The sequence below is a fragment of the Oncorhynchus gorbuscha genome, linkage group LG13, assembly GCF_021184085.1.
Source record: "Oncorhynchus gorbuscha isolate QuinsamMale2020 ecotype Even-year linkage group LG13, OgorEven_v1.0, whole genome shotgun sequence".
NCBI classification, from domain to species: domain Eukaryota; kingdom Metazoa; phylum Chordata; class Actinopteri; order Salmoniformes; family Salmonidae; genus Oncorhynchus; species Oncorhynchus gorbuscha.
The window spans coordinates 1454902-1480001 of NC_060185.1; the positions used below are offsets into that span (position 1 = coordinate 1454902).

At 45.2% G+C, this 25100-nt stretch overlaps 1 protein-coding gene across 3 annotated transcripts in view; it reads left to right on the forward strand.

Moving 5' to 3' along the window:
• Positions 1-213: 213 nt before the first annotated feature.
• The window catches only part of LOC123993861 (contactin-5-like), a 253341-nt gene continuing 228454 nt past the window's right edge, over positions 214-25100 (forward strand). For 2 of the 3 annotated variants that reach the window (XM_046296320.1, XM_046296321.1), the window contains exon 1: positions 214-431. In XM_046296320.1, coding sequence (XP_046152276.1) covers positions 233-431 — 199 coding nt within the window. In that variant the 5' untranslated portion in view covers positions 214-232. Of the gene's footprint in view, positions 432-12136; positions 12196-25100 lie in introns of those variants that run through there. The other variant, XM_046296322.1, reaches the window with a different exon arrangement.

The window sequence follows — 25100 nt, forward strand, 5'->3', positions numbered from 1 at the left end:
GCTATCCTCCTCTACTCTCCTCTCCTCTCCTACTCCTCTCTGTGTCTCCTCTCCTCTCTGTGTCTCCTCTCCTCTCCTTGTCTCCTCTCCTTGTCTCCTCCCCCTCTCCGTGTCTCCTCTCCTCTCTGTGTCTCCTCCTCCTCTCCTCTCCTCCTCTCCGTGTCTCCTCTCCGTGTCTCCTCCTCCTGTGCTTTCCTCCTCTACTCTCCTCTCCTCCTCCTCTCCAGAGATCATGTACAGCTGGGTGTTCAACGAGTTCCCATCGTTTGTGGCCGAGGATAGCCGGCGGTTCATCTCCCAGGCAACGGGCAACCTGTACGTGTCCAAGGTGCAGCCTAGCGACGTGGGCAGCTACATCTGTCTGGTGAAGAACACAGTGACCAACGCCAGGGTCCTCAGCCCGCCCACTCCACTCACACTCAGAACAGATGGTGAGACGCCCCTGACCCACCCCTTCACCCCTCTACACACGCCTCTGACACACCCCTCTACACACACCCCTTCACCCCTCTACACACACCCCTTCACCCCTCTACACACACCCCTGACACACCCCTTCATCCCTCTACACATCCCCTGACACACCCCTTCACCCCTCTACACACACCCCTGACACACCCCTTCACCCTCTACACACACCCTGACACCCCTCTACACACACCACTGACACACCCCTTCACCCTCTACACACACCCCTGACACACCCCTGACACACCCCTGACACACCCCTTCACCCCTCTACACACACCCCTGACACACCCCTCTACACACACCACTGACACACCCCTTCACCCCTCTACACACACCCCTGACACACCCCTCTACACACACCACTGACACACCCCTCTACACACACCACTGACACACCCCTCTACACACACCACTGACACACCCCTCTACACACACCACTGACAGCCTCCTCATACCTCATAATCTGTACCCTCCTCATCCAGGTGGAAACCTAATGTCAGATTGACTGTCATCATGACGTGATTCCCAGGTGGAAACCTAATGGCAGATTTAGGTACTGTAATACATGAGCACTTAGGCATGCCACCCGGAAGTGGTCGAATATTTCACTTCCTGTAATGTGTTTACATAAGCATACATCAGATATTCATTTGAAAGGTGTTTTCCCCTTGGTGGCCAAGGGCCTCAGCTCTGCTGACAGTGTCAAGAATAGATGGTCAGGAAGCTTTATCATTTGTAGTTTTCTCTAATCATGCACAATGTGCCCTGGCCAAACCAGCCATCAGGGAAATCATCTCTCCCGCATAAAATTAACTGAATCAATGGTTGTCATTGGTGAATGGGATGCTAGGTCTTTTTTATACTGTTAGTCTCTCAGGGGTCTAGGCTCGGACGGCGGTGCTGGAAAAAGGAGAGGAGAGGTGTTGGATTCAGGTGTGTCTCTCTCTCTACATCTGGCTACACAGAGGATCGCTCATCATCACCTAGTGCAGCATTGCTCATCATCACCTAGTGCAGCATCGCTCATCATCACCTAGTGCAGCATCGCTCATCATCACCTAGTGCAGCATCGCTCATCATCACCTAGTGCAGCATCGCTCATCATCACCTAGTGCAGCATCACTCATCATCACCTAGTGCAGCATCGCTCATCATCACCTAGTGCAGCATCGCTCATCATCACCTAGTGCAGCAGCTCATCATCACCTAGTGCAGCATCGCTCATCATCACCTAGTGCAGCATCACTCATCATCACCTAGTGCAGCATCACTCATCATCACCTAGTGCAGCATCGCTCATCATCACCTAGTGCAGCATCGCTCATCATCACCTAGTGCAGCATCACTCATCATCACCTAGTGCAGCATCACTCATAATAATATATAATAATAATAATATATGCCATTTAGCAGACACTTTTATCCAAAGCGACTTACAGTCATGTGTGCATACATTCTACGTATGGGTGGTCCCGGGGATCGAACCCACTACCCTGGCATTACAAGCGCCATGCTCTACCAACTGAGCTACAGAAGGACCTAGTGCAGCATCGCTCATCATCACCTAGTGCAGCATCACTCATCATCACCTAGTGCAGCATCACTCATCATCACCTAGTGCAGCATCGCTCATCATCACCTAGTGCAGCATCGCTCATCATCACCTAGTGCAGCATCGCTCATCATCACCTAGTGCAGCATCGCTCATCATCACCTAGTGCAGCATCGCTCATCATCACCTAGTGCAGCATCGCTCATCATCACCTAGTGCAGCATCGCTCATCATCACCTAGTGCAGCATCGCTCATCATCACCTAGTGCAGCATCGCTCATCATCACCTAGTGCAGCATCGCTCATCATCACCTAGTGCAGCATCGCTCATCATCACCTAGTGCAGCATCGCTCATCATCACCTAGTGCAGCATCGCTCATCATCACCTAGTGCAGCATCGCTCATCATCACCTAGTGCAGCATCGCTCATCATCACCGAGTGCAGCATCGCTCATCATCACCGAGTGCAGCGCTCATCATTAGTGCAGCATCGTCATCAGGTTTCAGAGGGTCATCATCAAAATGTGCTCATCACCTAGTGCAGTTCATCATCAATGCGTCTAAATCACCTAGGACTTTCATCACCTAGTGGAAAACCAGTGCAGCATCGGTCATCATCACCTTGCAGATGATGTGGCAGCAGGTCATTTGCAGCATTTTAGTGCAGCATCGCTCATCATCACCTAGTGCAGCATGTCATCATCACCTAGTGCAGCATCATCTCATCACCTGTCTGCATTTGAATAAACTTGTTGTTAGTGCAGCATCACTCATCATCACCTAGTGCAGCATCACTCATCATCACCTAGTGCAGCATCATTCATCACCTAGTAAATCATCATTGTTCAGCATCACTCATTTACAAAGATGGATCATCATCATCACCTAGTGCAGCATCGTCATCATCACCATGATCTGGATGACAGACCTATGTTCAGACGCCATTAAAACACTGATTCATACTAAATGAAACAAGCAGAGGAAAACATTCTGCTTGCAGATGATGTGGCAGCAGGTATTTCATTTCCTTCTTCTAGTAACATGGTTGCTCATTCTTCTGTCTCAGCTGGTGGAAAATAAGAATTGGTGTATTATCCATATGGTTATCAGGGATTGTATTTAATTAGGGGTATTTTTACAAAGATGGAATTAAATGGTGTGGTGAGGTTATCAGGGATCTGGATTTCATTAAATGGTTTATTTCAGACACCATTAAAAATGGTTGGTGAACACAATTTAATTAGGATGGTCTGTTATCAGGAGGGTATTTAATTAAATGGTGACAGAGTATTCTTTAATTAAATGGTTGAGGAGGTTATCAGCTGGTGGAAAATAAGAATTGGTGTATTATCCATATGGTTATCAGGGAGGGGTATTTAATTAAATGGTGTGGTGAGGTTATCAGGGAGGGGTATTTAATTAAATGGTGTGGTGAGGTTATCAGGGAGGGGTATTTAATTAAATGGTTTGAGGAGGTTATCAGGGAGGGGTATTTAATTAAATGGTGTGGTGAGGTTATCAGGGAGGGGTATTTAATTAAATGGTGTGGTGAGGTTATCAGGGAGGGGTATTTAATTAAATGGTGTGGTGAGGTTATCAGGGAGGGGTATTTAATTAAATGGTTTGGGGAGGTTATCAGGGAGAGGTATTAATTAAATGGTTTGGGGAGGTTGTCGGGGAGGGGTATTTAATTAAATGGTTTGGGGAGGTTATTGGGGAGGGGTATTTAATTAAATGGTTTGGGGAGGTTATCGGGGAGGGGTATTTAATTAAATGGTTTGGGGAGGTTATTGGGGAGGGGTATTTAATTAAATGGTTTGGGGAGGTTATCAGGGAGGGGTATTTAATTAAATGGTGTGGTGAGGTTATCAGGGAGGGGTATTTAATTAAATGGTGTGGTGAGGTTATCAGGGAGAGGTATTAATTAAATGGTTTGGGGAGGTTGTCGGGGAGGGGTATTTAATTAAATTGTTTGGGGAGGTTATTGGGGATCGGGGGGTATTTAATTAAATGGTTTGGGGAGGTTATAAATGGTTTGGGGAGGTTATTGGGGGTATTTAATTAAATGGTTTGGGGAGGTTATTGGGGGAGGGGTATTTAATTAAATGGTTTGGGGAGGTTATCAGGGAGGGGTATTTAATTAAATGTTGTGGTGAGGTTATCAGGGAGGGGTATTTAATTAATTGGCATGGTGAGGTTATCAGGGAGGGGTATTTAATTAAATGGTGTGGTGAGGTTATCAGGGAGGGGTATTTAATTAAATGTTGTGGTGAGGTTATCAGGGAGGGGTATTTAATTAAATGGTTTGGGGAGGTTATCAGGGAGGGGTATTTAATTAAATGGCGTGGTGAGGTTATCAGGGAGGGGTATTTAATTAAATGGTGTGGTGAGGTTATCAGGGAGGGGTATTTAATTCAATCTTGTGGTGAGGTTATCAGGGAGGGGTATTTAATTAAATGGTGTGGTGAGGTTATCAGGTAGGGGTATTTAATTAAATGGTGTGGTGAGATTATCAGGGAGGGGTATTTAATTATATGGTGTGGTGAGGTTATCAGGGAGGGGTATTTAATTAAATGGTTTGGGGAGTTTGTCGGGGAGGGGTATTTAATTAAATGGTTTGGGGAGGTTATCAGGGAGGGGTATTTAATTAAATGGTTTGGGGAGGTTATCAGGGAGGGGTATTTAATTAAATGGTTTGGGGAGGTTATCAGGGAGGTGTATCTAATTAAATGGTGTGGTGAGGTTGTCGGGGAAGGGTATTTAAAAACCAAGATATTCTCTAATAGGGTTGTCTCTCTCAGAGGGTAATCTCTCTCAGAGGGTCGTCTCTCTAAGAGGGTAGTCTCTCTCAGAGGGTAGTCTCTCTCAGAGGGTAGTCTCTCTCAGAAGGTAGTCTCTCTCAGAGGGTAGTCTCTCTCAGAGGGTAGTCTCTCTCAGAAGGCGGTCTCTCTCAGAGGGCGGTCTCTCTCAGAGGGTAGTCTCTCTCAGAAGGTGGTCTCTCTCAGAGGGTAGTCTCTCTCAGAAGGTAGTCTCTCTCAGAGGGTAGTCTCTCTCAGAGGGTAGTCTCTCTCAGAAGGTAGTCTCTCTCAGAAGGTGGTCTCTATCAGAGGGTGGTCTCTCTCAGAGGGTAGTCTCTCTCAGAAGGGAGTCTCTCTCTGTGGGTAGTCTCTCTCTGTGGGTAGTCTCTCTCAGAAGGTAGTCTCTCTCAGAGGGATGTCTCTCTCAGAGGGTAGTCTCTCTCAGAGGGTAGTCTCTCTCAGAGGGTAGTCTCTCTCAGAAGGTAGTCTCTCTCAGAAGGTAGTCTCTCTCAGAAGGTAGTCTCTCTCAGAGGGCAGTCTCTCATCTCTCTCAGAGGGTTGTCTCTCTCAGAAGGTAGTCTCTCTCAGAAGGTAGTCTCTCTCAGAAGGTAGTCTCTCTCTGTGGGTAGTCTCTCTCTGTGGGTAGTCTCTCTCTCTGTGGGTAGTCTCTCTCTGTGGGTAGTCTCTCTCTGTGGGTAGTCTCTCTCAGAGAGTAGTCTCTCTCAGAAGGTAGTCTCTCTCAGAAGGTAGTCTCTCTCAGAGGGTAGTCTCTCTCAGAGGGTTGTCTCTCTCAGAGAGTAGTCTCTCTCAGAAGGTAGTCTCTCTCAGAAGGTAGTCTCTCTCAGAAGGTAGTCTCTCTCAGAAGGTAGTCTCTCTCAGAGGGTAGTCTCTCTCAGAAGGTGGTCTCTCTCAGAGGGTAGTCTCTCTCAGAGGGTAGTCTCTCTCAGAAGGTAGTCTCTCTCAGAAGGTAGTCTCTCTCAGAAGGTAGTCTCTCTCAGAGGGTAGTCTCTCTCAGAAGGTAGTCTCTCTCAGAAGGTAGTCTCTCTCAGAGGGTAGTCTCTCTCAGAAGGTAGTCTCTCTCAGAAGGTAGTCTCTCTCAGAGGGTAGTCTCTCTCAGAAGGTAGTCTCTCTCAGAAGGTAGGCTCCACAACATAACGGTGTTTAATACGATGCTCCATTCAGCCGTACAGCCCATTACACCAAACACTTTCTTGGCAGACGCCTCTCGCATATTCAACCCGTACCGAGAATTTGGGTCTAAAAGGATGAAAATTATATTGGCACACCTCGCCGCTGAACCCTTCGTCTCTTGCAAGCTGTGTCTTCCCCCAGATGCTGGAGTCTGACCAATCAGAGGGTTCAATCTATGCCTCTGTCCAGTGAGATGCTGGCGTCTGTGCCCCGGTGAAAGTGGATGGTAATTACCTTGGAGGTTTCGAAGCTCAAGCTGGATCTGTGTGGTGCCTCACCTCTGTCCTGCCCTGGTTCTAACACTCTTAATCAAACCTGCCTCAATGCATCGTGGCTCTGTTACACCCCTGTGGTAAAGTCATGGGTCTTCCCTTCACTACGCAACGGGAGGAGATGAGGAGAACGTTGTCAAACACCCGAAATAAGCGTTTTCTACAGCCTGTATGTTCATACCTCCTGAGCTGTTTTAAAGAAACACAATAGGCTTCTCTGTATCTCTGTAGAAATCTGGGTAAAATATGGAGAGGAATGTCAGTTTTATTCAGTACATTCAGTAATACATTTTTGCTTGTTTTTCTAAAGTCTAACAGCCTTGGTAGCAGGCAGATAAGATAGTTATAAACAAGCTACTATAACTTTATTGATAGTTTGAAATGGCTTAAAGAGAAACCAAACGCTTTAGTTGTATTTATTAATCAAGAACGAATCAATAGGCTACTTAGCTTGATCAAATTAATTTACAAACATGCATCCTGCAAGTCCTGCCCATCACCGGCAGCTAACTTCAAATCAAATGCTGTGTGTTGCTCTGCACTCTCTCCTCGTTGACTGACGATACTGTCTGCACGCACTAGACTGTCTAGCCGCTAGATTCTAGCGTCCTGCCAAGCATAGCTTTGCTCCGTGGTTCGCCTTGGAAATAACCCCTTACTAGGTAGAGTGACAGGGGGAGGGTACTCTGTTCCTGGTCCAGTCAGAGTGACAGGGGGGAGGGTACTCTGTTCCTGGTCCAGTCAGAGTGACAGGGGGAGGGTACTCTGTTCCTGGTCCAGTCAGAGTGACAGGGGGAGGGTACTCTGTTCCTGGTCCGGTCAGAGTGACAGGGGGAGGGTACTCTGTTCCTGGTCGAGTCAGAGTGACAGGGGGAGGGTACTCTGTTCCTGGTCCAGTCAGAGTGACCGGGGGAGGGTACTCTGTTCCTGGTCCAGTCAGAGTGACAGGGGGAGGGTACTCTGTTCCTGGTCGAGTCAGAGTGACAGGGGGAGGATACTCTGTTCGTGGTCCAGTCAGAGTGACAGGGGGAGGGTACTCTGTTCCTGGTCCAGTCAGAGTGACAGGGGAGGGTACTCTGTTCCTGGTCCAGTCAGAGTGACAGGGGAGGGTACTCTGTTCCTGGTCCAGTCAGAGTGACAGGGGGAGGGTACTCTGTTCGTGGTCCAGTCAGAGTGACAGGGGAGGGTACTCTGTTCCTGGTCCAGTCAGAGTGACAGGGGGAGGGTACTCTGTTCCTGGTCCAGTCAGAGTGACAGGGGGAGGGTACTCTGTTCCTGGTCCAGTCAGAGTGACAGGGGGGAGGGTACTCTGTTCCTGGTCCAGTCAGAGTGACAGGGGAGGGTACTCTGTTCCTGGTCCAGTCAGAGTGACCGGGGGAGGGTACTCTGTTCGTGGTCCAGTCAGAGTGACAGGGGGGAGGGTACTCTGTTCCTGGTCCAGTCAGAGTGACAGGGGAGGGTACTCTGTTCCTGGTCCAGTCAGAGTGACAGGGGAGTTCCTGGTCCAGTCAGAGTGACAGGGGGAGGGTACTCTGTTCCTGGTCCAGTCAGAGTGACAGGGGGGAGGGTACTCTGTTCCTGGTCCAGTCAGCAACAAAATTCCTCTGACGCGCAAATGCCCTTGTGCCCCTATGGGCATGACACCTCTGACCCATACAATGAAGTATTTGGACACATGAATATATAGTGTGCCCTATGCATGGGCGCCTGACTTTGTCTAAAAGTGGGGGTAACAAATAAATAGATAGAAGTCCTCCAATTATACAATGTTGCTTCACAGAAGGATACATATTTATGAACAGAACACAACCATTTTTCTGAGGCTGTGACACAATACAATGATTTTGAACTTGTGTACTCAAATGAATAAAATACAAATATATCTGTAGAACACAAGGTTACAAAATAGCACGGTTACAGACCTAAATGTATCTTATTTTCGATAGACAGACATTCAATGTAGTTTATTCTGCCTGTTCTTTGGGATGGACAATTATACAGTGAACACTGTATGGGGATGATTTACGGCCACATGACGAGACACAGGCGAGACTCAGATGCAGACACAGGAGGCAGATGGTTGAAGTCTTACCATGTTTATTAATCCAAAAGGAGTAGGCAAGAGAATGGTCGTGGACAGGCAAAGGTCAAAATCAGATCAGAGTTCAGGAGGTACAGAGTAGCAGAATGGCTCGTTGTCATAGCAGGCAGGTACAGAGTAGCAGAATGGCTCGTAGTCATAGCAGGCAGGTACAGAGTAGCAGAATGGCTCGTAGTCAAAGCAGGCAGGTACAGAGTAGCAGAATGGCTCGTAGTCATAGCAGGCAGGTACAGAGTAGCAGAATGGCTCGTAGTCATAGCAGGCAGGTACAGAGTAGCAGAATGGCTCGTAGTCATAGCAGGCAGGTACAGAGTAGCAGAATAGTCATAGCAGGCAGGTACAGAGTAGCAGAATGGCTCGTAGTCATAGCAGGCAGGTACAGAGTAGCAGAATGGCTCGTAGTCATAGCAGGCAGGTACAGAGTAGCAGAATGGCTCGTAGTCATAGCAGGCAGGTACAGAGTAGCAGAAGCAGAATGGCTCGTAGTCAAGGCAGGTACAGAGGCAGGTAGCAGAGGTAGCAGAATGGCTCGTAGTCATAGCAGGCAGGTACAGAATGGTAGCAGAATGGCAGGTACAGAGTAGCAGAATGGCTCGTAGTCATAGCAGGCAGGTACAGAGTAGCAGAATGGCTCGTAGTCAAAGCAGGCAGGTACAGAGTAGCAGAATGGCTCGTAGTCATAGCAGGCAGGTACAGAGTAGCAGAATGGCTCGTAGTCATAGCAGGCAGGTACAGAGTAGCAGAATGGCTCGTAGTCATAGCAGGCAGGTACAGAGTAGCAGAATGGCTCGTAGTCATAGCAGGCAGGTACAGAGTAGCAGAATGGCTCGTAGTCATAGCAGGCAGGTACAGAGTAGCAGAATGGCTCGTAGTCAAAGCAGGCAGGTACAGAGTAGCAGAATGGCTCGTAGTCAGAGCAGGCAGGTACAGAGTAGCAGAATGGCTCGTAGTCATAGCAGGCAGGTACAGAGTAGCAGAATGGCTCGTAGTCATAGCAGGCAGGTACAGAGTAGCAGAATGGCTCGTAGTCATAGCAGGCAGGTACAGAGTAGCAGAATGGCTCGTAGTCAAGGCAGGCAGGTACAGAGTAGCAGAATGGCTCGTAGTCAAAGCAGGCAGGTACAGAGTAGCAGAATGGCTCGTAGTCAAGGCAGGCAGGTACAGAGTAGCAGAATGGCTCGTAGTCAAAGCAGGCAGGTACAGAGTAGCAGAATGGCTCGTAGTCAAAGCAGGCAGGTACAGAGTAGCAGAATGGCTCGTAGTCAAGGCAGGCAGGCGGGTACAGAGTCCAGAACAGGCAAGGGTCAAAACCGGGACGACGAGATAAAGAGAATTGCAAAGGCAGGAGTATGGGGAAAATGCTGGTTTACTTGGAACATACAAGACGAACTGGCACAGAGAGACAGGAAACACAGGGATAAATACACTGGCACAGAGAGACAGGAAACACAGGGATAAATACACTGGTACAAAGAGACAGGAAACACAGGGATAAATACACTGGTGCAGAGAGACAGGAAACACAGGGATAAATACACTGGTACAAAGAGACAGGAAACACAGGGATAAATACACTGGTACAGAGAGACAGGAAACACAGGGATAAATACACTGGTACAGACAGACAGGAAACACAGGGATAAATACACTGGTACAGAGAGACAGGAAACACAGGGATAAATACACTGGTACAGATAGACAGGAAACACAGGGATAAATACACTGGAACAAGAGACAGGAAACACAGGGATAAATACACTGGAACAGAGAGACAGGAAACACAGGGATAAATACACTGGTACAGAGAGACAGGAAACACAGGGATAAATACACTGGTACAGAGAGACAGGAAACACAGGGATAAATACACTGGTACAGAGAGACAGGAAACACAGGGATAAATACACTGGTACAGAGAGACAGGAAACACAGGGATAAATACTGTTGTGTCTCCACTATCATTAACTGAAGACTCATAGTTATTATCAAAGATTCTCTGTAATTAACATTTCGTGATTAACTAATCAGCCAAATGTAATTAACTAGGAAGTCGGGGAACCAAGGAAAATATTCAGATTACAAAGTTATAATTTTCCTCATACAACTTTTCAGATATATTTTAATATCTGATCAATTAGTCATCTCAATTAATTAATTATTTATTTTACCTCACGTTAGTCTCATTCCAAACATTGTAAATTCTTGATCTGCACAAACCCAGTCTTTACGATGAGTCATCCATACATCAATTGTCTTAAATAATTTATTTACTAACTTTGTGATTCAAAGACATGCATAAACAAACAGTAGATAGTTACAAAGAAATGATAACGGAGTTTCCCTAGTGGTATAAACCAGTATCGCGGCTTGGTGGACACAAAGGGATGTGGGGGTCAACTGAGATGAGACACGACAAAGATGATAATTATAACAATTGAAATACTAATCATTTGCACTTGAACGCATTCAAATAATTCGGGAATAATTGCAATCAATGTATATGTATATTTACGGTCAGTGTGTCATCGGGATCTCTTTTGAAAAGTTTGCTTCTTTTGGAGAGTTTGTCCACCCTCTTTCTGTCGTGGCTAGGATGGATAGTTCAGAGTGACATTCATTCATGTCGTTATAGAATATGTGTTTCGGCGATTGTCGGTCTTCGCGTTCAATGATACCGAATTCCTAGCTGCAGACTAGTAATTAATATCAAATACTTGTTCTTATTCTGTCAGTATCGATAGTCTAAGAGTTTAACCATGTGGTATGGTTAAAAGATTCAGCCATCTACTCAAACCTTGTTCCTCTTGTTATCGAGGTAAACTGGTCTGAACCTTAGTCCTCTCGTAATTGAGAGAAACATGGTCTGTTGAGAAATTCTCAAGGTGGGGGTTTTATTCGGAAGCGCAGAAAAAGGCTGTCTCATGACACCAGGTCCTATCTACTCATGGGCGGTCCTCTGATTTAGTTAAACTCAAAAGGGAATTGGAGTTTCCTTCAATAAACAGTCCAAAATCACATTACACAATTTCACAAACAGTATCATCCTCACTCATTCATCTTATACTTATAATTAGATGTAAACCTCATATCTGAGGATATTATATAAACAGTGTTATGGTAATGTTTCCATATTGTCTCCCATGAGTTTCACGTAATTGTACCAAACGGACCAGTTCGTAGCTGGATTCCTCACCCAACTTTTTTACCTTCTCCAGAACATAAATGGACTTCAAATTCTGCGATTTGTGGAAGGAAGAAATTCCTTTGTTCTCTCTATGAAAACTCACTCTCTCTATATACTGTGGCCATGAGGAGATAATCTCCTCCAGGAATTTACGACCTGAGGTTGGAGCAGCCTGAGTGTAGGAGACAGAAAGAGGGGGATGGTGCTCGCTGTACAAAAAGAGGGCAACGTCATGACAATACACTGGTACAGAGAGATAGGAAACACAGGGATAACTACACTGGTACAGAGACAGGAAACACAGGGATAAATACACTGACACAGAGAGACAGGAAACACAGGGATAAATACACTGACACAGAGAGACAGGAAACACAGGGATAAATACACTGGTACAGAGAGACAGGAAACACAGGGATAAATACACTGGTACAGAGAGACAGGAAACACAGGGATAAATACACTGGTACAGAGAGACAGGAAACACAGGGATAAATACACTGGTACAGAGAGACAGGAAACACAGGGATAAATACACTGGTACAGAGAGACAGGAAACACAGGGATAAATAATCTGGGGAAAACCAACGACACCTGGAGGGGTTGGAGAAAATAACGAGGACAGGTGAGACAACAACATCTGTTTGGTGAGTAGTGCTAAGCTTAATGATTCTGATGATCTCTTTGTCTTTATCAAACTAATGTTTTTGCATATTTTCATCGTGGAACCTGTCTAAGTTTAGGTTATAGACTTGCCGTCGGCAAACCAATTCTAAATGGCAGGTCGCAGTGGAAAATAGAACAGATGTAATTATTCCAAAACTGCAGCTCGATGTTGGAACACATACTTCGATCAAACAGACTGTTATGAATTTGTGATAAATCTGTGGTCATTTGTCAGGGAATGTAGCTGAAATGATACCATTTTCTCGTGGGACACGCAGCTCAAATTATATGTAACAAACACCTTGAGTACATCAGATAGGAAACAACCAATACAAATTTAACAGCGCAACAAAAATAGATGAACTATTTTCTTTACCTTTTCATTGTAAACAGCAGCAATGTCACTCGTTCTACCTGCATTGAATCAACAAAGTGGCGTTGAGAGGGAAGCATAACTCTCCAGTGGGTACACCCCCAACCCCAACCAATTAAATAAAAATATGTCTCTGGAGATTTGGTCAACTCCAGATTCGTCTAAAATCCCAAATGAATCAGGAATGAGCAGCGACAGCTCTAAGGACCCCTTATTCATGTTCTCATTACATGTAGTGCAACAAGGCCACTCACGCTCTGGAAAGATCTCTACTGATGGATTTGCTGTGCTAGATGTTGTGTTCTGTTCTAAATCTAGAAAAACAATGTCTGAAATGCTGATGAATTTATCCCTGGAGCATTTCTATAGCGCTATAAAACTAAACAAGAATACGTTTGGAGATATGTATGACATATATGAATAATAGAATGAAACAATCAAAGCCCTTAAACACTTGGACAATAATTTCTCAACATGTACAGCCATTAGCCACATGTCAACATGTACAGCCATTAGCCCACATCTCAACATGTACAGCCATTAGCCCACATCTCAACATGTACAGCCATTAGCCACATGTCAACATGTACAGCCATTAGCCCACATCTCAACATGTACAGCCATTAGCCCACATCTCATCATGTACAGCCATTAGCCCACATCTCAACATGTACAGCCATTAGCCCACATCTCAACATGTACAGCCATTAGCCACATCTCAACATGTACAGCCATTAGCTACATCTCAACATGTACAGCCATTAGCCACATCTCAACATGTACAGCCATTAGCCACATCTCAACATGTACAGCCATTAGCCCACATCTCAACATGTACAGCCATTAGCCCACATCTCAACATGTACAGCCATTAGCCCACATGTCAACATGTACAGCCATTAGCTACACCTCAACATGTACAGCCATTAGCCACATCTCAACATGTACAGCCATTAGCCCACATGTCAACATGTACAGCCATTAGCCACATGTCAACATGTACAGCCATTAGCCACATGTCAACATGTACAGCCATTAGCCACATGTCAACATGTACAGCCATTAGCCACATGTCAACATGTACAGCCATTAGCCACATCTCAACATGTACAGCCATTAGCCACATGTCAACATGTACAGCCATTAGCTACACCTCAACATGTACAGCCATTAGCCACATCTCAACATGTACAGCCATTAGCCACATCTCAACATGTACAGCCATTAGCCACATCTCAACATGTACAGCCATTAGCCCACATCTCAACATGTACAGCCATTAGCTACACCTCAACATGTACAGCCATTAGCCCACATCTCAACATGTACAGCCATTAGCTACACCTCAACATGTACAGCCATTAGCCCACATCTCAACATGTACAGCCATTAGCTACACCTCAACATGTACAGCCATTAGCTACACCTCAACATGTACAGCCATTAGCCACATCTCAACATGTACAGCCATTAGCCACATCTCAACATGTACAGCCATTAGCCCACATCTCAACATGTACAGCCATTAGCCACATCTCAACATGTACAGCCATTAGCCACATCTCAACATGTACAGCCATTAGCCACATCTCAACATGTACAGCCATTAGCCACATCTCAACATGTACAATGTACAGCCATTAGCCACATCTCAACATGTACAGCCATTAGCCACATCTCAACATGTACAATGTACAGCCATTAGCCACATCTCAACATGTACAGCCATTAGCCACATCTCAACGGAATCCTAATCGTTTATGGTCTTCATTTCCATCGATAAAACAAGGAAGGGTGTGTGAGTGTGTCAGTGAGTGTGTCCGTCCTACCGTCTATTATGTCTTGTGTGTGTGTGTTTGTTTTTCCGTGTGTCTGTTTGTGTGTACTGTTTGTCTAGCTGTGTATAAAGTCATGAAAGGATCTATAGATGAAGGCATTTTGAAGCTTGGCAGCTCAACTTCTGTAATGTTTGTTGTAGTGTTCACTAACGCCCGTAGTACCACACACACACACACACACACACACACACACACACACACACACACACACACACACACACACACACACACACACACACACACACACACACACACACACACACACACACACACACACACACACACACACACACACACACACACACACGCTTACACTTACACTTACACTCATACAAAATTCATTTAATTAAAGGGATAATGGTAAACAGGCCCTGAGTGTTATTGCCAATGTGCTGGATGCCATCTGACATGTCTTTGGTGTCTTAATTGGATTTGGAGGTGTGATGGGTCAACCACTGTGGTGGGATGCCTGGTGCACGCAGCAGAATGTGTTACAAATGGATGCTAGGTGTTAGTAATGGATGCTAGGAGCAGGATGTGTTAGTAATGGATGCTAGGTGTTAGTAATGGATGCTAGCAGTAGTATGTGTTACAAATGGATGCTAGCAGCAGCATGTGTTACAAATGGATGCTAGCAGCAGCATGTGTTACAAATGGACGCTAGGTGTTAGTAATGGATGCTAGCAGCAGCATGTGTTACAAATGGATGCTAGCAGCAGCATGTGTTACAAATGGACGCTAGGTGTTAGTAATGGATGCTAGGAGCAGGATGTGTTAGTAATGGATGCTAGGTGTTAGTAATGGATGCTAGGTGTTAGTAATGGACGCTAGGTGTTAGTAATGGATGCTAGGTGTTAGTAATGGATGCTAGCAGCAGCATGTGTTACAAATGGATGCTAGGTGTTATTAATGGATGCTAGGTGTTAGTAATGGATGCTAGCAGCAGAATGTGTTACAAATGGATGCTAGGTGTTAGTAATGGATGCTAGCAGTAGTATGTGTTACAAATGGATGCTAGGTGTTATTAATGGATGCTAGGTGTTAGTAATGGATGCTAGGTGTTATTAATGGATGCTAGGTGTTAGTAATGGATGCTAGCAGCAGAATGTGTTACAAATGGATGCTAGGTGTTAGTAATGGATGTTAGCAGTAGTATGTGTTACAAATGGATGCTAGGTGTTAGTAATGGATGCTAGCAGTAGTATGTGTTACAAATGGATGCTAGGTGTTAGTAATGGATGCTAGCAGTAGTATGTGTTACAAATGGATGCTAGGTGTTAGTAATGGATGCTAGCAGTAGTATGTGTTACAAATGGATGCTAGGTGTTAGTAATGGATGCTAGGTGTTAGTAATGGATGCTAGGTGTTATTAATGGATGCTAGGTGTTAGTAATGGATGCTAGCAGCAGAATGTGTTACAAATGGATGCTAGGTGTTAGTAATGGATGCTAGCAGTAGTATGTGTTACAAATGGACGCTAGGTGTTAGTAATGGATGCTAGCAGTAGTATGTGTTACAAATGGATGCTAGGTGTTAGTAATGGATGCTAGCAGTAGTATGTGTTACAAATGGATGCTAGGTGTTAGTAATGGATGCTAGCAGTAGTATGTGTTACAAATGGATGCTAGGTGTTAGTAATGGATGCTAGGTGTTAGTAATGGATGCTAGGTGTTATTAATGGATGCTAGGTGTTAGTAATGGATGCTAGCAGCAGAATGTGTTACAAATGGATGCTAGGTGTTAGTAGTGGATGCTAGCAGTAGTATGTGTTACAAATGGATGCTAGGTGTTATTAATGGAGGCTAGGTGTTATTAATGGATGCTAGGTGTTAGTAATGGATGCTAGGTGTTAGTAATGGATGCTAGGTGTTATTAATGGATGCTAGGTGTTATTAATGGATGCTAGGTGTTATTAATGGATGCTAGGTGTTAGTAATGGATGCTAGGTGTTAGTAATGGATGCTAGCAGCAGAATGTGTTACAAATGGATGCTAGGTGTTATTAATGGATGCTAGGTGTTAGTAATGGATGCTAGCAGTAGTATGTGTTACAAATGGATGCTAGGTGTTATTAATGGATGCTAGGTGTTAGTAATGGATGCTAGGTGTTAGTAATGGATGCTAGCAGCAGAATGTGTTACAAATGGATGCTAGGTGTTATTAATGGATGCTAGGTGTTATTAATGGATGCTAGGTGTTAGTAATGGATGCTAGCAGTAGTATGTGTTACAAATGGATGCTAGGTGTTAGTAATGGATGCTAGCAGTAGTATGTGTTACAAATGGATGCTAGGTGTTATTAATGGATGCTAGGTGTTAGTAATGGATGCTAGCAGTAGTATGTGTTACAAATGGATGCTAGGTGTTATTAATGGATGCTAGGTGTTAGTAATGGATGCTAGGTGTTATTAATGGATGCTAGGTGTTAGTAATGGATGCTAGCAGCAGAATGTGTTACAAATGGATGCTAGGTGTTAGTAATGGAGGCTAGGTGTTATTAATGGACGCTAGGTGTTAGTAATGGATGCTAGCAGTAGTATGTGTTACAAATGGATGCTAGGTGTTAGTAATGGATGCTAGCAGTAGTATGTGTTACAAATGGATGCTAGGTGTTAGTAATGGATGCTAGCAGTAGTATGTGTTACAAATGGATGCTAGGTGTTAGTAATGGATGCTAGCAGTAGTATGTGTTACAAATGGATGCTAGGTGTTAGTAATGGATGCTAGCAGTAGTATGTGTTACAAATGGATGCTAGGTGTTACAAATGGATGCTAGGTGTTAGTAATGGATGCTAGGTGTTATTAATGGATGCTAGGTGTTAGTAATGGATGCTAGCAGCAGAATGTGTTACAAATGGATGCTAGGTGTTATTAATGGAGGCTAGGTGTTATTAATGGATGCTAGGTGTTAGTAATGGATGCTAGGTGTTAGTAATGGATGCTAGGTGTTATTAATGGATGCTAGGTGTTATTAATGGATGCTAGGTGTTATTAATGGATGCTAGGTGTTAGTAATGGATGCTAGGTGTTAGTAATGGATGCTAGCAGCAGAATGTGTTACAAATGGATGCTAGGTGTTATTAATGGATGCTAGGTGTTAGTAATGGATGCTAGCAGTAGTATGTGTTACAAATGGATGCTAGGTGTTATTAATGGATGCTAGGTGTTAGTAATGGATGCTAGGTGTTAGTAATGGATGCTAGGTGTTATTAATGGATGCTAGGTGTTAGTAATGGATGCTAGGTGTTAGTAATGGATGCTAGGTGTTAGTAATGGATGCTAGGTGTTAGTAATGGATGCTAGCAGCAGAATGTGTTACAAATGGATGCTAGGTGTTATTAATGGATGCTAGCAGTAGTATGTGTTACAAATGGATGCTAGGTGTTAGTAATGGATGCTAGCAGCAGAATGTGTTACAAATGGATGCTAGGTGTTAGTAGTGGATGCTAGCAGTAGTATGTGTTACAAATGGATGCTAGGTGTTATTAATGGAGGCTAGGTGTTATTAATGGATGCTAGGTGTTAGTAATGGATGCTAGGTGTTAGTAATGGATGCTAGGTGTTATTAATGGATGCTAGGTGTTATTAATGGATGCTAGGTGTTATTAATGGATGCTAGGTGTTGTAATGGATGCTAGGTGTTAGTAATGGATGCTAGCAGCAGAATGTGTTACAAATGGATGCTAGGTGTTATTAATGGATGCTAGGTGTTAGTAATGGATGCTAGCAGTAGTATGTGTTACAAATGGATGCTAGGTGTTATTAATGGATGCTAGGTGTTAGTAATGGATGCTAGGTGTTAGTAATGGATGCTAGCAGCAGAATGTGTTACAAATGGATGCTAGGTGTTATTAATGGATGCTAGGTGTTATTAATGGATGCTAGGTGTTAGTAATGGATGCTAGGTGTTAGTAATGGATGCTAGCAGCAGAATGTGTTACAAATGGATGCTAGGTGTTAGTAGTGGATGCTAGCAGTAGTATGTGTTACAAATGGATGCTAGGTGTTATTAATGGAGGCTAGGTGTTATTAATGGATGCTAGGTGTTAGTAATGGATGCTAGGTGTTAGTAATGGATGCTAGGTGTTAGTAATGGATGCTTGCGGCAGAAGGTGTTAGTAATGGACGCTAACAGCAGAAGGTCTGTTGAATGACATGGCTGGGGAATGTCTGTTTAATGACATGGCTGGGGAACTGGGGAATGTCTGTTTAATGACATGGCTGGGGAATGTCTGTTGAATGACATGGCTGGGGAATGTCTGTTTAATGACATGGCTGGGGAATGTCTGTTTAATGACATGGCTGGGGAATGTCTGTTGAATGACATGGCTGGGGAATGTCTGTTTAATGACATGGCTGGGGAATGTCTGTTTAATGACATGGCTGGGGAATGTCTGTTGAATGACATGGCTGGGGAATGTCTGTTTAATGACATGGCTGGGGAATGTCTGTTGAATGACATGGCTGGGGAATGTCTGTTTAATGACATGGCTGGGGAATGTCTGTTGAATGACATGGCTGGGGAATGTCTGTTTAATGACATGGTTGGACATGGCTGGGGAATGTCTGTTTAATGACATGGTTGGACATTGCTGGGGAATGTCTGTTTAATGACATGGCTGGGGAATGTCTGTTTAATGACATGGCTGGGGAATGTCTGTTTAATGACATGGCTGGGGAATGTCTGTTTAATGACATTGCTGGGGAATGTCTGTTTAATGACATGGCTCGACAATGTCTGTTTAATGACATGGCTCGACAATGTCTGTTTAATGACATGGCTGGGGAATGTCTGTTTAATGACATGGCTGGGGGAATGTCTGTTTAATGACATGGCTGGGGAATGTCTGTTTAATGACATGGCTGGGGAATGTCTGTTTAATGACATGGCTGGGGAATGTCTGTTTAATGACATGGCTGGGGAATGTCTGTTGAATGAGATGGCTGGGGAATGTCTGTTGAATGACATGGCTGGGGAATGTCTGTTTAATGACATGGCTGGGGAATGTCTGTTTAATGACATGGTGGGACATGGCTGGGGAATGTCTGTTGAATGACATGGCTGGGGAATGTCTGTTGAATGAGATGGCTGGGGAATGTCTGTTGAATGACATGGCTGGGGAATGTCTGTTTAATGACATGGCTGGGGAATGTCTGTTTAATGACATGGTGGGACATGGCTGGGGAATGTCTGTTTAATGACATGGCTGGAGAATGTCTGTTTAATGACATGGCTGGGGAATGTCTGTTGAATGACATGGCTGGGGAATGTCTGTGTAATGACATGGCTAGGGAATGTCTGTTTAATGACATGGTGGGACATGGCTGGGGAATGTCTGTTGAATGACATGGCTGGGGAATGTCTGTTTAATGACATGGCTGGGGAATGTCTGTTGAATGACATGGCTGGGGAATGTCTGTTTAATGACATGGTTGGGGAATGTCTGTTTAATGACATGGCTGGGGAATGTCTGTTTAATGACATGGCTGGGGAATGTCTGTTTAATGACATGGCTGGAGAATGTCTGTTTAATGACATGGCTGGGGAATGTCTGTTGAATGACATGGTGGGACATGGCTGGGGAATGTCTGTTGAATGACATGGCTGGGGGAATGTCTGTTTAATGACATGGCTGGGGGAATGTCTGTTTAATGACATGGCTGGGGAATGTCTGTTTAATGACATGGTTGGGGAATGTCTGTTTAATGACATGGCTGGGGAATGTCTGTTTAATGACATGGCTGGAGAATGTCTGTTTAATGACATGGCTGGGGAATGTCTGTTGAATGACATGGCTGGGGAATGTCTGTTTAATGACATGGCTGGGGAATGTCTGTTTAATGACATGGTGGGACATGGCTGGGGAATGTCTGTTGAATGACATGGCTGGGGAATGTCTGTTTAATGACATGGCTGGGGAATGTCTGTTGAATGACATGGCTGGGGAATGTCTGTTTAATGACATGGTTGGGGAATGTCTGTTTAATGACATGGCTGGGGAATGTCTGTTTAATGACATGGCTGGGGAATGTCTGTTTAATGACATGGTGGGTCATGGCTGGGGAATGTCTGTTTAATGACATGGCTGGGGAATGTCTGTTTAATGACATGGCTGGGGAATGTCTGTTTAATGACATGGTTGGGGAATGTCTGTTGGGGAATGACATGGCTGGGGAATGTCTGTTTAATGACATGGCTGGGGAATGTCTGTTTAATGACATGGCTGGAGAATGTCTGTTTAATGACATGGCTGGGGAATGTCTGTTGAATGACATGGCTGGGGAATGTCTGTTTAATGACATGGCTGGGGAATGTCTGTTTAATGACATGGTGTGACATGGCTGGGGAATGTCTGTTGAATGACATGGCTGGGGAATGTCTGTTTAATGACATGGCTGGGGAATGTCTGTTGAATGACATGGCTGGGGAATGTCTGTTTAATGACATGGTTGGGGAATGTCTGTTTAATGACATGGCTGGGGAATGTCTGTTTAATGACATGGCTGGGGAATGTCTGTTTAATGACATGGTGGGTCATGGCTGGGGAATGTCTGTTTAATGACATGGCTGGGGAATGTCTGTTTAATGACATGACTGGGGAATGTCTGTTTAATGACATGGTTGGGGAATGTCTGTTTAATGACATGGCTGGGGAATGTCTGTTTAATGACATGGCTGGGGAATGTCTGTTTAATGACATGGCTGGGGAATGTCTGTTTAATGACATGGTGGGTCATGGCTGGGGAATGTCTGTTTAATGACATGGCTGGGGAATGTCTGTTTAATGACATGGCTGGGGAATGTCTGTTTAATGACATGGCTGGGGAATGTCTGTTTAATGACATGGCTGGGGAATGTCTGTTGAATGAGATGGCTGGGGAATGTCTGTTGAATGACATGGCTGGGGAATGTCTGTTTAATGACATGGCTGGGGAATGTCTGTTTAATGACATGGTGGGACATGGCTGGGGAATGTCTGTTGAATGACATGGCTGGGGGAATATCTGTTTAATGACATGGCTGGGGGAATGTCTGTTTAATGACATGGCTGGGGAATGTCTGTTTAATGACATGGCTGGGGAATGTCTGTTTAATGACATGGCTGGGGAATGTCTGTTTAATGACATGGCTGGGGAATGTCTGTTTAATGACATGGCTGGGGGAATGTCTGTTTAATGACATGGCTGGGGAATGTCTGTTTAATGACATGGCTGGGGAATGTCTGTTTAATGACATGGCTGGGGAATGTCTGTTTAATGACATGGCTGGGGAATGTCTGTTTAATGACATGGTGGGACATGGCTGGGGAATGTCTGTTGAATGACATGGCTGGGGAATGTCTGTTTAATGACATGGCTGGGGAATGTCTGTTTGAATGACATGGCTGGGGAATGTCTGTTTAATGACATGGCTGGGGAATGTCTGTTTAATGACATGGGGAATGTCTGGACATGGCTGGGGAATGTCTGTTTAATGACATGGCTGGGGAATGTCTGTTTAATGACATGGCTGGGGAATGTCTGTTTAATGACATGGTGGGACATGGCTGGGGAATGTCTGTTGAATGACATGGCTGGGGAATGTCTGTTTAATGACATGGCTGGGGAATGTATGTTGAATGACATGGCTGGGGAAGGTCTGTTTAATGACATGGCTGGGGAATGTCTGTTTAATGACATGGTGGGACATGGCTGGGGAATGTCTGTTTAATGACATGGCTGGGGAATGTCTGTTGAATGACATGGCTGGGGAATGTCTGTTTAATGACATGGCTGGGGAATGTCTGTTTAATGACATGGCTGGGGAATGTCTGTTTAATGAATGACATGGCTGGGGAATGTCTGTTTAATGACATGGCTGGGGAATGTCTGTTTAATGACATGGCTGGGGAATGTCTGTTTAATGACATGGCTGGGGAATGTCTGTTTAATGACATGGCTGGGGAATGTCTGTTTAATGACATGGCTGGAGAATGTCTGTTTAATGACATGGCTGGGGAATGTCTGTTGAATGACATGGCTGGGGAATGTCTGTTTAATGACATGGCTGGGGAATGTCTGTTTAATGACATGGTGGGACATGGCTGGGGAATGTCTGTTAAATGACATGGCTGGGGAATGTCTGTTGAATGACATGGCTGGGGAATGTCTGTTGAATGACATGGCTGGGGAATGTCTGTTTAATGACATGGCTGGGGAATGTCTGTTTAATGACATGGTGGGACATGGCTGGGGAATGTCTGTTTAATGACATGGCTGGGAAATGTCTGTTGAATGACATGGCTGGGGAATGTCTGTTTAATGACATGGTTGGGGAATGTCTGTTTAATGACATGGCTGGGGAATGTCTGTTTAATGACATGGCTGGGGAATGTCTGTTTAATGACATGGCTGGGGAATGTCTGTTTAATGACATGGCTGGGGAATGTCTGTTTAATGACATGGCTTGGGAATGTCTGTTGAATGACATGGCTGGGGAATGTCTGTTGAATGACATGGCTGGGGAATGTCTGTTGAATGACATGGCTGGGGAATGTCTGTTTAATGACATGGCTGGGGAATGTCTGTTTAATGACATTGTGGGACATGGCTGGGGAATGTCTGTTGAATGACATGGCTGGGGAATGTCTGTTGAATGACATGGCTGGGGAATGTCTGTTGAATGACATGGCTGGGGAATATCTGTTGAATGACATGGCTGGGGAATGTCTGTTTAATGACATGGCTGGGGAATGTCTGTTGAATGACATGGCTGGGGAATGTGTCATGTTTGTCATTTATTATCATGTCTTGTCCCTGTGCTCCCCATTCTGTTCGTTTCCCTCTGCTGGTCTTATTGGGTTCTTTCCCTCTTTCTATCCCTCTCTCTCCCCCTCCCCCTCTCACTCTCTCGCTCTCTCTTCTCTCTATCGTTCCGTTCCTGCTCCCAGCTGTTCCTATTCCCCTAATCATCATTTAGTCTTCCCACACCTGTTCCCGATCCTTTCCCCTGATTAGAGTCCCTATTTATTCCTTTGTGTTCCGTTCCTGTCCCGTCGGTTCCTTGTTTAGTATTCACCATGCTGTGATTGCGTTTCGCCCTGTCCTGTCGTGTTTTTGCTGTGATTGTGTATCGCCCTGTCCTGTCGTGTTTTTGCCTTCATCAGATGCTGCGTGTGAGCAGGTGTCTCTGTCTACTACGGCCTGCGAATGACGACCTGCAGTCTGTGGCCGCTTCTCCAGGAATCTACAGACTAGAGGATTTCTGTTATTCCCTGTTTGGACTTAAATAAACTCTGTTTCTGTTAAGTCGCTGGGGAATCCTCTTTCACCTGCATGACAGAAGGAACCGACCAAGGAATGGACCCAGCGACTTCAGACGCTCGGGACACTGCCGTCAAGATCCAAGGAGCCATGCTCGGCAGACACGAGCAGGAATTGTCTGCTGCTGCCATGCCGTGGAGAACCTGGCCGCTCAGGTTTCCGACCTCTCTGGACAGTTCCAGAACGTCTGTGCCACCTGTTACTTCCTGGCCTGCCGAGCCTCCAGAACCTAGGGTTAATAACCCACCTTGCTACTCCGGGCAGCCCACTGAGTGCCGCTCCTTTCTCACGCAGTGTGAGATTGTGTTCTCTCTCCAACCCAACACATACTCTAGAGAGAGCTCGGGTTGCTTACGTCATTTCACTCCTTACTGGCCGGGCTCGAGAATGGGGCACAGCTATCTGGGAGGCAAGGGCTGATTGCTCTAACAAGTTCCAGAACTTTAAAGAGGAGATGATTCAGGTTTTTGACCGTTCAGTTTTTGGTAGGGAGGCTTCTAGGGCCCTGGCTTCCTTATGCCAAGGTGAACGGTCCATAACGGATTATTCTATTGAGTTTGCACTCTTGCTGCCTCTAGTGAGTGGAACGAGCCGGCGCTGCTCGCTCGTTTTCTGGAGGGACTCCACGCAGTGGTTAAGGATGATTCTCTCCCGGGAGGTTCCTTCAGATGTGGACTCTTTGATTGCTCTGCCATCCGCATGACGGGTAGATCTTCGTCACCGGGCTCGTGGAAGAGAGCTCGCATCAACGGTGTTTCCCTGTCTGCAACCATCTCCCTCCTCTGGCTTTGAGACTGAGCCCATGCAGCTGGGAGGGATTCGCATCTCGACTAAGGAGAGGGAACGGAGGATCACCAACCGCCTGTGCCTCTAATGAGTTGCTGGACATTTTGTTAATTCATGTCCAGTAAGAGGCCAGAGCCCATCAGTAAGCGGAGGGCTACTGGTGAGCGCTACTACTCAGGTCTCTTCATCTAGATCTTGTACTACTATGTCGGTCCATCTACGCTGGACCGGTTGGGGACATGCAGTGCCTTGATTGACTCTGGGGCTGAGGGTTGTTTCATGAAGCATGGGTTCGGAAACATAACATTCCTTTCAGACCGTTAGACAAGCCTACGCCCATGTTTGCCTTAGATGGTAGTCATCTTCCCAGTATCAAATTTGAGACACTACCTTTAACTCTCACAGTATCTGGTAACCACAGTGAGACTATTTCTTTTTTGATTTTCCGTTCACCGTTTACACCTGTTGTTTTGGGTCATCCCTGGCTAGTATGTCATAATCCTTCTATTAATTGGTCTAGTAATTCTATCCTATCCTGGAATTTCTTGTCATGTGAAGTGTTTAAT